Source organism: Poecile atricapillus, chromosome 6, assembly GCF_030490865.1.
Source record: "Poecile atricapillus isolate bPoeAtr1 chromosome 6, bPoeAtr1.hap1, whole genome shotgun sequence".
Taxonomy (NCBI): Eukaryota; Metazoa; Chordata; class Aves; order Passeriformes; family Paridae; genus Poecile; species Poecile atricapillus.
Window position 1 is genome coordinate 11,826,326 of NC_081254.1, and position 13,135 is coordinate 11,839,460.

The following is a 13,135-nucleotide window of genomic DNA, read 5'->3' on the forward strand; positions in this document are numbered from 1 at the left end:
GCTGTTATAACTACATATGTGTGTGTACATGCCAGTCAGAGCTTACAATCTTCAAAAATGACAATGTAGGCTAGTTTTAATCCTTTAAGCAAAACTTCTGGGGTGATGTTCAAAACTAGCACACTTCCTACTAATAATTCTTGCACATTATTAATCATTATCATTAAATATTCAAAGTTGTCAGTCCTTGACCCTGCCCTAAGTCAGCTGTGTGCGTACAGAACTGCACTTTGCAGTGACTGTGGTCCTTGATAATCTCACACATCAAAGTTGCCAGGCTGAAGAGCTCTTTGACAGGGGAAGCTGGAACTGTGGTGGACATAATTTTTTTTCTCTTCTCTGCCATCCCTATTTGGGATCTTGTCCTTAAGATATTTGAGATGTTTCCCAGCCCTTGGTCTCTGCCCTGAATTACATGCTACATAATGTTTGGGAACACTGGGTTATTTTCCCAAGCTGTGTCAGGTGCTTTATCATCTGCATAGCCAAGGTTTTCCTGTCACTTGTTTTTCTTCTTGTTTTGCTGCTGCTCTTTTGTTGAAGCTAAAGCAATCTTTTCTCGGCTTCTAGGGCTGTACTTTTACAGGGACTAGTAATTGCCATCAGTGAGCTGTTTATGGTTATGAGACCTTAGGTTTCAACCTGTGCCAATGTTTTCAAGGCTTTTGCAGTTATCCCATGCACACATTTTATCTGGTGACATGCTGTGTGTGGAATCAGTCTCCAGTTCACCAAGCAGATTCTCCTAAGTTAATAGGAAGGTTAATGGGCCAGAATTAGGGCCTTGCATCCCCAGCATAAGGCATAGGTGGTGAGAGGTGTGTGTACTGTTCTAGCAGTGGCAGTGCTGTTTTTACTGGGCAGTGAAGTACAAGAATGCTAATTCAGATATACTCTGCTAGTGTGCCAATATTTGGGATCAAAACATGCTGATGTGTCTTCTTAGTGTGATTCTACATTTACAGATGCAGTGGGTATTGAATATAAGAGCTCAATGCTAGTGTTGTTAAAGCCTCCTGCTTTCTGCAGTACAGGAGGGTATAGAGTATATAGAGTATAGAATGTATTTTAAATAAATTTAAACATAGGAACACACCACCCTAATTCTCAGCTGGAAAGGGAATACACCCTCTTGAAACAATGTACAGTGCTGAAGGACTAATTTAAATTAGTTGTGAAACCTTAGCATCTTGACTAAAGTAACATCCATCAGCTTGTTTCTTCATGGTTGGTAATGAAATTAGTGCTAAAAAAGACAGTTAAGTACGGTTTATAAACTTCACTGATATCTTAGTACAAAATTCTAATTACCTACATCGGTAAATTTATAATCTGCCTACAATTTTCAGTGTATTGATTTGGTTTGGGTTTTTAAAATAAGTTATGGTAGGTCACTGCAATGTTTGTAAGGTGTGTTGGCTTTGCTGATGTTTTTTTATGAGGACTGATTGGTATATAAAGAAAATTTTAAGTCTTGAGTTGATTTTCTGTTCAGGCTGTCCTGAAAAGTTTCCTGTAGCTGTGATGAAATGTCTGGGACTCAGGACCTGTATTTTAATTTTTAACTTGGGTCCAAATAAGACAAAAGTCTTCCTGCCCTAAATTTTTTTGTTATTGATGTTGAATTTGAAGGAAGACTAATGGCATATTGAAGTAGTTTGAATTTGGTATTGCTAGAAGACAATACTGATTTTTGTTATCATTTTATTGTTTGAAAATATGGCACCAGGTTGCCTCTCAAATCCATCTCTGCCTCTTGTGTACATGCAGGCCTACTGTGGCTTCTCTCGTCCCAGCGTTCCACCTCAACATCTCTCTGCAATAGCCACAGGAAACTGGGGATGTGGTGCCTTTGGAGGGGACTCCCGATTAAAAGGTAAATCATAACAATTAGTTAATGTTGAAATTAATCAAATAGCTTACATTTTGATCCTGGGCCATATGTTTTTGTTTAAGTACATTTTTTGCTTTCATTCTAATGAATACATTTTTCCCAAGAAATGGCATTCTATAGAATTGGTTCATTAGTGCTGATCTTTAGGCCATGAGCAATGTGGCCTTAAACAATAAAAGAGCATTCTACTCTGTTCTTTGTGCTTTAGACTTTTATGCTGTTTTCAGTTTAAAGATTGGGGCAAGCTTGTGATGGTGAAATACAAGAGTTTGCAAGGACTTGTAGCACTGAACCTTCCAAAACACAAACATGCAGCTTTAGTTTACAGAAGAACATACTCTTTGCAGCTGTCAGTCATGTAAATCAGTTGACCTTTCTGGAGCAGTCTTTTTAGATTCTGCCTGAAATTCATATCTCTGCAAAGCTGTTTAAAGTACCTGGTAATTTGCAAGGCTTCACGAATTTGCTGGCAATGGTTGTTTAGTTTTACTGCTTAATACATTGCTGTATGCCAGTCACTCAGTCATGCTGCTTTCTTTCCTGACTTCTCATGTTCTTTTATATTTAATTAGAGTATTTATAATGCAGCAGATATCACATGCCTACATCCATTTAAGACCTTTTCTATCAATTCAAGAAGTGATGTATCTTGACATATAAATTCATATCTTGATTCATAAAATCCTAAATAAAAATTTACATATTTTTGTTCTTTCTAAGCATTTGTAGAGTATTTAAAATGTGCTTTTCAGAACAGCTTTAGGTAGCTACAGTGAGACAGTCATCAGGCTATCAGCTTAATTTCGTTAAGAATGAAATTCATAAAGTATATATTTTTTTCTCAATGCTCAATGAGTTCATGGCAGTTGTTTTTTGATTTTCATTAGATAAAATAGGCTATCAGATGCATATCTTATCAATATCACAACTAGTATTTACTGTAGGATCTGAGCATACTTGATTTATATTAAGAAGATTTAATAAATACTTCAATTTGCGTAAGATCTTGTATTTGAACTGTAGTATCCCATGTATGGTTTTGTAAAGTAGAAGGAGGGATGTCAGTACGGCCATTGCTTCAGCTGCAAGTCCAGAAGTTAAATGGGATTACATCAGCTGGGTGCAAGGGGCGAGAGAGCTCAGATCCCTCCAGACCCTGATACCACAGGCTCTGTTGCTCTTCCAGTGATGCTTCTTTCTGTATCAGTACCATGGTGTACCAGTATTGTGTATCATTAATTGTGGATGCTAACTCTGAAGCAGGCAGGTAGAATTGCAGGCCACATAGCTTTCTCAGTCCAGCCTGAGAAAGTAGCCTGAGAATTCATGAGGAGGATTCAAAACAATCCTCAGAGACAGAAAACAGCCTTGCAGGTGTTGTTTTTCTGTCCCTTGTTTTCCTTGCAGGAGAAAGTCAGGGGGTGGTGTGCCCCACTGACCAATGATGGTGATGTAGTAGTTTGCTAACCAATAAGAGTTTCCTTTCTGTACTTTCTACATATCGGTCTATAAAACAGACCTGAAGTAATAAACTAGAGAAATTCTCCTGATTGACTCCTAGAGAGTCTGTGTCGTCTCTTCCCAGCCGTTCCTACTAGAGTGACAATTAATGTCCAGGAGATTGTGAAGTCTGATTCTTGACAGAAATTTTGATCCTTGTTTCATAAGATCTGTAGCAATTCAAAATAAACAGTAGAATATTTTTAATATATTTTAAAGTGAAACTGCATTGTTTGTTTGGAATGAATAATAAGATTCATTAGGTTCTGTTCCCCTATGCAAGCTAGTTAATTAGACTCTTTAAAAGCTGAACTACTGAAGCTTTACTAAATCCACAGCTGGTTCAGTAGTTTAATTAAAATATCATTCCCAGATTGAGATTAATTTCACATGTGAATCATGTAATTTATAATTTTGGCTATGGGTTTACAAGTGGTGGGGTTTTTTTGATTAAGGAATGCAGTGTTTTAATAGGTCTCTTTAAAAATGTGCAAGATTATTGAGCTGAGCTCTGAACAGCTTTCTATTTAGCTTCCACTAGCTGGTGGTAATGCGCTATGTACGCTGTTTTATTTAAAATTAATCTTTACAAAGACAATATTAATCACATTTTAATTAACTCTACTTACTGGGTAGAAAAAAGAAAAATTAGTATCAGAGCTGCACCAACAGGCTCTGAAGTAAGGCTGCAGCAGATGAAATAGTTGCTGGGGTCCATTATTTGGACTGTTGTAGTTTCCTGAAATGAACCTGTGATTGACTGGATGCCTCTGTGGCACTCCAGCTTGGTAGTGCTGGCTGGTGAGAAAGCTGCACTCTTCTAAGTTTGGTGCTGCCTAAAAGGATCCTGGTTTTCTTCTTCCCCTCATAGTTTCTTTTCCCCCTTCATTGTTCCCGGCTCTGTGGTCTGATGCCCTCCCTTGCCTCAGCTCTGGCTCTTAGCAAGCCCTTCACTCTGCCAATTCAGCTGCTGTTCTAGCAGCAAACAATTAGCTTTTATTCTTCATCTATAACTTTTCTGCCAGTTTGGTGAATGGAATTGGCACAATGTCTGGTGAACATCAGTTGTACCAGAGAGCTGCAGAGAAGTCAGAAGCTGGGTGAGAAGTGGACCAGAGCTACTTTCTCCAATTGCAATGGGTCATTAGCTTGGCTCAGCAGCACTATTGTGTATAGTCCAGATGATTTCTCAAGGTGAATCTTCAAAGAACTGTTTCCAAGATAGGAAATGTTTTTCTTTCTTTTGCATATCGAGGAACAAAGTCTGTGTATATTGTAATGTTAGCTGTTGGCAGAACTTGGGATGCATCTTGAACCAATGAGTTTGACAGAAAGCTGGAAGTTAAATAACATGAACTACATTGCTGACATCACCCCTCACAGGTCAGAATAAGCCATCGTATTCCACGCTGCATACTTCTACTGTAGGTATTATGGACACCTTAAATTGTGCAGGAAGAGGCTGCAGAACCGTAGTTCTTCCCTTGGAGCTAAAAGTTGGGTCAGCTCTCACTTTCTATAGCTTACCTAGTGAAAGGATTGGCTCCATTCCTTCTTACAGGTGGCACAGAACGGAAATTGCCAAGTGCTCATGGATGCTTTTTACCCCACTGTCTGTGGCTGTATGGGCAGCTCAAACCAGAATGGAAGGTGCTGCTGCTCTGTTGCCTTCTGCTGCCACAGGCATTTATTGGCTAATTAATGGCTGCATGCTGCTTGGGGGCAGACATGGACCAAAATAAACCCCTGTTAGTTTTAAGCACATTGTTTATCTGGAAGTAAGGGTGGATGTCACTAACAGCTCTAGCAGAGTGCTTCAACACTTTTGACCTGCAGTGCCCAGCGTTCTTTATTTAAAAAATGGGAGTAATACTTACCTACCTGTTGTTTGTTCTGCTTTGCAGTATCCATGTGGAAATGGATGCTGTGGTTGCTTGCTGTAAACTTAAGCTGTTTTTTTTTTCCTTCAGCAAATTGTTTTATCATGTATTTATGTGTAATCTTTTTTCATTGTTTCAGCCTTAATTCAGATATTGGCAGCTGCTGAGGCTGGACGTGATATTGTTTATTTTACCTTTGGAGATGTGGAGCTGATGCGGGACATTTACAGCATGCATACTTTTCTCTGTGAGAAGGGCCAAACTATTGGTGAGCAAAAAGAAATCTTTGTGCACAAAAGAGACATAACCATCTCTTTAAGTAGAAATTTACCAATATGAACTCTCACCACTAAGTCCTGAACACAAGGAAATGGGTCTTGGTTTATTTGTACCTGTTTTCAGAATGGGGAATTTCTGATTCGGGGTCTACTGCACAGTGCTAATCAGTTAGAAGACTTCTAAATGCTTTTCTGATTCACTTAGGAGTCATGCTGTAGAATTTGAAAAATACAGATACATGTGCAAAAGCTTTTGATGTAACTCAGTAATGCTTTGAAAAGGGAAAAGCTACTTAGGCATTCTTGATATAAATTTGTCTTCCAGTGGTTCGGGTCTTGATCTGGTCTTGATGCTGCTAGATGTGGTGTGACATGTTATCCAGTTTCAATACTAGAAAAGCAGTGTATCCATTGTCCTACTGTAATTGTTCTGTGTCTTTTAATTTCTGGGCCAGAAGCACAAAGGGTAATTGGCAATACATTTGTAAGTAATGTCTCTGCAAGCCTAATGTTAGGAGAGCTTGTGCAGGAAGTTGAGGGAGCCTATCCTATGTTCTGAATAACCTGCTGGCATTCCCATTACACAGTGGTTTGCCTCCACTGTCACTGCTTCATTTGGAGATGTTTCTAGCCACTATCTCAGTGTGCATGTGCATTTCTAGCCTTCCTTTGCCATCATACTTTGATCATATGGCATGTTTTTACATGATGCTTAATGATTTCTTTTTGATTTTTGAAGGGGACATTTATAGGCTGTTGCTGAGATACTACAATGAACAATGCAGAAACTGTTCTACTTCAGGACCAGATATCAAGCTGTACTCTTTCATATACAACACCATTGAGTCCTATGCAGATTCTACTGATGATGACGATGAGGATGAAGAAAAAGGGTTGTGTTTTGAAGATTAAAATAAATGTATTTGATCAGAATGTTTATCTCCTCCCACTGGTATATTGTGTGAATTGCTGGACATAATGAATGAGCTGGCTTAATTTATATTGACTGCGTTGGTAGTTATGTATAACACTCAAACAAGAAACCCCACAAACAGCTTTGAGAGTCAAGATTTATTTGTTTGATGGTTTCATACATGAAAACCTTGTTCATGTGTGTACAGAAAAAATTCTCTGGTAAGTCAGGTTTGTGTTATACCTTGTTAAGTAGACTATTTTGGTACACATGTATATTTCACTCGAGATTACTGAAAAACTTTAGATTTCCCTGTACTCCTTTGCCTTTGTTTTTCAGAGCTCTTATGTAGATTTCTCACAGAGGCTTAGAGCTGGAGTACAGACAGCCGTGTAACTCCTCGGATGATGTTAGAGAGAAACATTTTAATGATTGCTGAAAATTGTCATAATCTTTAAGAGTGCCAAGGTACCATCAGTGTTCTTACCAAAGTTTTCATCATTTAACTTAAAATGTCCTGGGTCTAATTTATTTTTTTTAATAAATGGTTAAAAATTGAAAAGTTCTGGGGGAGCCAGGAATGTATTTCACAACTGCAGGGTCTTTACTAAATTAGACATTAAAGTTAGCATGAAAAAGTAGAGAAAAAACAACAAGAGTGGGAAAATCAGAAATGTGACCAAAGCTGGAAGCAGAGGGAAAGATTTTCACGTGAAACTCTTCAATACCATTTTGTTGTGCTGTTACCACATTGAACAAGGTCTTTGACACATTAGTCTATTGGAAGTTTCTCAAGGTTCAGTGCTGCTGGCAATATTTGAGTTAAGGTCTGCTAGTTGTGTTTATATTGTCATATCAATTCTCCCTTATCTCAGTATGCATATATGTGAGTATAAGATCCCCATGGGATATGTGAGTGAGGAAACAAATCACGTATCAGTGGGAGGAAAGCCTACAGGCTACAGATAAGAACATGAGGTCTTGTTAGGAGTTTCTGCCTGTGTCATTTTAGACATGGGAATAACAATGAAGAGTTGTCAAAACGTGTAAAACCCGTGCTTTTACTATCTGTGAATACCAAATTAGTGTTGCTGTAGTACATTAATAGTTTACACAAAACTGCAGATACATCTGTGATAAAACCTTTTCAGGTCTATGTACAGGGAAAATCCAGTGATACTTTTGTCTATTTGTAGTTTAAGCCCAGTTTAAGTTTCAGCCCTTATTCCTAAGTTTAACCTCTTCTGTGTTAGGTTTTTTTTGTCTGTCATAGTTGCTATTACAAGTTAGCAATACAAGTAAAAACTGCAGCAGGAAATGTAGTGACCTAAGTTTCTTAATCAATGAATCCTTTTGAGTTATGTCAGATAAAACTCTCCAAGCCTCAAACACACCATGGTAATTAAATGCTAGAAGCTGTTGCTAGTCTGGCTCAGAATAAATCACTCACTGCTTGATCTGCTCTGGCGGAAGCAACAGGAAAGAGTCTGGGTCATTTATAAACACCTTCAGGGTGCTGTACCTTGGCATTAATTCTAAGTGGGCAGCTTGCAGGTGTGTTACTTGGGAAATGATGCACACACAAGTTTCTTCCTGTTCTTCCCACCAGCTGTAGTTTTCTCCACCCCCATCCATTAAAAGGAAGAGATTTTGGCTAGAATTTCAAGCTTTTTTCTGTTTGCAACCTGTGTCCTCAGATTTAGCAGAAATCTCTTCTCCTGCTCTTAGTGTTTCAGTGTTGGCTCAGATTCTAGCAATAGGAATAACTGTTTCATTAGCTCTTATTTGGGCATTTAGGTTCAAGTTATGATAGTGCTTCTAGATGTATTGCCGACGATAGATATACCCTGTGAATTATGACAAGTGATGGAAAACTGGTGCTATCAGCCAAACCTTTTTCACCTTACTACTCAGGATCTCATATAGAAGAGATTAACAGAATTTGTTCCTAAACAACTGGAAAAAAATACAACAAAAAGCTTTAGATGGCTAGAAATTACCTCCCCCTTATTATATATAAATACTTCATTAGTGCAATATTGTCATTGTGAGGAGTGATTGGTCAGGTATGAAAAAAGTACCAAAATATGATGGAATTAAATTCTACTTCAACTGTAGAAACAGAAAAATTTAACTTTGGAGAGATTCTCTTATGATCATATTATAGGTATGCAGTTAAAAGAGTTCTTGCAGTGTCAAATGCTTCCAGGATAATCCTAGTCTTTTTATGCAGTCTGTTGTTTCAGTGAGTACTGAGCATTTTCTAATATGGGGAAGAATGCCTTTTGTTTGAGATCATTCATTAGGATATGTTTACCATACTTTTTTCTCTTGTGAATTATGCTTGTATGGACAGGAACAAAGGAAAATAACTCCTTTTTCATTTCATGTGTTGTCTGAATAATATAAGTGATATATCCTGGATTCTGTGGTGTGTTCCTGATCTTGTAAAGGGCAGCATTTTAAGAATGCTTTGAATGTGATTTTGATCACAGTCAGGCTGAAGATTATTTTGTTGTTGTTGTTTGTTTTGGGTTTTTTTAAAGCAAAATAGCCCAGAATTAGTTAACAGTGGTGTTACATTCCCATGATGTTCTAATTCAGTAAAAAGCTGAACTGCCCAGATTGCTGCATGTCAGCCCAATATGTGCTCTACATCTTTCTTTTTCTCCCCACCCACCACTCCCCATTTCCAAACTCCTTTAGCTGGCAATGCCTTCAGTGCTCGGGGGAAGCAGTGTGGAATGGAGTTGCCAGTGATCTCCTTGTGCAGCCTAGAAAGCTTCAGTTTTACTCTTCCAGAAACCTGGTGATGGAGTATTCTGGGTTTGGGATTTTTTATTATTTTAGGGATGTTTGCTGTATGATTTCAAATAAAAATAGACTTCCTACCAAAACTTTTGTTTTGTACTTTTTAGCAGCTAAATTGAATGCTTAAAATGAAACAACAGGCAGTCATATCGATTGCAGTGTTGTCTCATAGTCAAGTTTGGTGTCTGAGCACTTCTGTTGTTCTACAGCTCTTGCACCTAAATTGCTCTGTTTTGAGGTTTCCTTATCCCGTGAGGCATATCCAATACTGTATATATTAATTTATAAACTGTTGAAGTGTTCCTGACATTCTTCTAAACTTACAGTTTATGCACCATTATATTGTATTGATTTTTCTGGATCTGTATGCTAATGTTTACATAATTTTGTAGGAATACAATTAAAAAATTCTGACTGAAGCCATGTTGTGTAATTTGTCACTTAATATGCTTTCCAGGACAGAAGAATTCCAGCACATTTGAATGCACAGGGCATAATACTGCGAATAGTTACAACAGTAAATCGACACATTACACAGAGCTGAGAAATTTATTCTTCCTGTACAGTATTGTGAGGTTGCTTCTGTCTGCATAGCAATGTAAAATACAATTAGCTACTGTAAATTGGATGGGTGTCAGTGGGAGTGTGAGGTTTCATCTGCATATGCAGATATTCTGATGTTCCCAAACTTTTGATAAGCAAGTAGATGCTGGATTATTCATTAAACTTCATGAAGGAAATGTCACTTAATAAAAGGAAATAACCCCGTAAAAATATATAAATAATTAACATGTTGTATAAGGGTTTTTATGATTTGTAAGAGTTGGGCTGAGATTCTCCTAAATAAAACCATTTCAAACTTTTTCCAAAATGTTGTTTTAAGCCAGTGAGGAATTAATTTTTTTAGCATTACAGGAAATTAGGATAAAGATATAATTTGATTTTTCCTAAGGTTTTATATGTAGCTGTGCTTATGATGTTTGCATTGTTGATACTAAGGGATTTCATCCATCAAACAGCAGCAATGGAAACAAGGATGGTGACCAACAGACACATCTGGGGGAGCAGGAATGAGCAGGTTGGTCGTGGGTGAGCAGGGAGCTTCCTGCACTGTGCCTAGATAGCTCTGCTCGTGGAAATGGCCAGAGGGATCCCATTTTCACAAGCAGTCTTTGGCTGAGTTCTGGATGAGCTGGATGGGCTTTGGTTGAGTGACAACTGGGAAGAGAGAGAAGGGTTGATGCCTTTCATGTACTTTGGAAGTCCCAGGTGCAGGGGAGACAGAAGGTGCTCCCGTTGTGCTGCTGCAGTGCAGAAGCAACTGCCAGTCTGTCCCAAGCTTTCTGATCTCACTGTAATCAGCAAACACCCTCAGGAATACACTTTGTTAATTCTTAAAAGCAACCGTAGCCTGTGAGGTAACCCTGAGGATAAAGCACAATTCCAAGGGCTGCTTCACCATGGACTTTCCCTGGTTTTCTCCATTGTTTTCCCACCTCTGTCAGTGTTTGGTCAGAGGAATCCCAAACCACCTGAGTTTCACAACTTTTCATGTCTGTGTTCACAGTCTGCATCCTCTGATTCTGAGCAGCTTTCTATGACAGAAGGATGGACAGATGGATGTCAGACCTTGGGATTCCAAAAGCTGTTACAGACTCTGTCAGGTTCACTGAGGTAATTGTTTATTAGCCAGTGTAGGGTGATGTAATGTTTGCTCTGGATGGATGACTTGGGTTTTTTCTTTCTTTTTTTAATTTTTTTTTTTTAATATCTGCATAAAGTCATCTTTTGCTGTTTTTTGGCACCTCTGTGACAAGAGTGAGAACATCCATAAAATCATGGAGACTACAAGATACAACAGCTGTCTGAAATGGTTGGGTTTTTTAAGCTCAGAATTGAGTATTTATGATCTTGTTTTGTGCTAACAGTGTTTCATGCTCATTTATCATTGCTTAAGTGAGTGTGACCTGGAAGTTGCATAGGAGGTATTTGTCACTGATAACTCCATTACAGCAATACCATCAATTTCTGCTGAGCTGAGCTGTCAGCCAGGCTTTCATTGCGTGGTCCGGGTAAGTGGCACTCGGTCCGCAGTTAAAGGAGGCACTGGTGTGTTCCAAGTCCTCTTGGTGACACTGTGGGATGTGTGTGGGTGTGTCCACACTGTGCTGTGCATGCACACACATTGAAGAAGCTTTAAAGAATCTGCCATGAACTGGAGTGAGGATCATTGCTAATGTAACTTAGCTGTAAATCTGAAGCAGGGGACAGGAACCTAGAGAGAGATTGCGCTGTCTTTACAGGCTGGCTGTGTGTGCTGGCTCTGCGGTATGCACAGTTCACACACCTCAGCCTTTTGCAATCAGCTGCCTCTCTCTGATGGATTGCACTGAAAACTGCATAGCTGATGTGCCTAAAAATAACAAGACAGGTTTTTGTGCTGTGGTTTTAATTAATTAATTAATAGTAAATTGAACAGATGATATTAAAAATAGGAGGGGTTTTTTTCCCATTATTTTTAATTGTTGAATAGCTAAGAGGACCACTTTGCTGTTCAAACTTTTAAAGAAAGGGAATACAATGAAGGTGTTTCTCCATTGGGTGTAAATCAGTAAGAGTATGCCAGTAAAGATTACTGAAAAGCCTCATCTCCTTCTGCCCAAGTGATAAACATTGTTTGTGTAAATCTTCTCTTGAAAATTCATGTAACATGCAGATAAGAACTTTCTCTGTACAGAACTTTCCACAGAGGCTTTGTCTATTCTGCTCTCAGTTGTTTCCACTTGGAAGGCCCAGTTCAGTAACATCTTTTCTTGCTTATTTTTTAGCGATGCCTTCTGTAAATGATTGGAATTTTTATACCTACTGCAACTGCTTCCTTTTGTAATTAATACTATCAAAGTGAGATTCTGCACATATAAAAGCTGCGTTTGCTAAAGAGGAAGGGAACAAAGGACCAGTGAGACAGGTTTGTTTTAAAAATCCATGTTTAGAGTTAACAAGAAACAAGAATGCAGTACCACACATGATGCTACCAGTTTGGATCCAAGACATTCGTATGTGTGTTGGCATCTAATCATTGTCCCTATGCAAATCCTGAACTTTCATTCCAAGGCTGTTTCTGTAGGAAGACAGTAATGACAAATTACAAACTGTTTGTTTTAATATAGCCATATGTCATCACTTCTTTAATATGTCTGACCTTATCTAAATGTTACAGGCATTATGGGTGTTTTTGCTTGGAAGGACAATATTTGCTAGCTTTTATAAACTGTAATTTACACTCAGAACAACATCTGGAGTGCATGAGGAGTTAAACCCCTATAAATCCTCTCTGCTTGTGCTCTTAATGGCTTTTGAACATCTGAAATCTTTTCAGGGTGGTGGAATGTGCTAGGAGGCTACAGGGGAGAACTGCCATATTCTTGCTCAAAGACAGTGCTTTCACCTTTCTTTTACACTCATTTGATGGAGACAGAAAATTATTTTGATCGTCGGGGAAACGTTACATTTATTCTCAGAAATTGCTAATAGTATCTGTTAAAAAAATAAGCCAGGAAAGCAAAAACAGAATCAGGGGCAAACTTAAATGTTTTCACATTTATTACAGTAATCTTCTATATTCATGCTCTCTAAATGTGATGCTTAGATTATCTCAGAAATCATCATGAAGACCAGCTGTAAGCGGGGGCAGGGATGTATGTTCCCAATTAGCCTTTAGTTTCAAAAACTGATGTTGTAGTTTTAGTTGCAAAAAGGTCAGAAAACACTTTCAGGAGGCAATTGATTTTTGTTTGTGTTCCCATTTGCTGGGTTGCCATCTCCCACGTGTTGGTGTTCAAGCAGAAAGACCTGTATG

General features: G+C 38.4%; 1 protein-coding gene across 3 annotated transcripts in view; it reads left to right on the forward strand.

The window, feature by feature from the left end:
• The window catches only part of PARG (poly(ADP-ribose) glycohydrolase), a 61,803-nt gene extending 52,108 nt beyond the window's left edge, over positions 1-9,695 (forward strand). For all 3 annotated transcript variants that reach the window (XM_058841216.1, XM_058841218.1, XM_058841217.1), the window contains 3 exons: positions 1,771-1,876; positions 5,414-5,542; positions 6,292-9,695. In XM_058841216.1, the coding sequence (XP_058697199.1) occupies positions 1,771-1,876; positions 5,414-5,542; positions 6,292-6,464 (408 nt within the window). In that variant the 3' untranslated portion in view covers positions 6,465-9,695. The remainder of the gene's footprint in view (positions 1-1,770; positions 1,877-5,413; positions 5,543-6,291) is intronic.
• Positions 9,696-13,135: the final 3,440 nt, after the last annotated feature.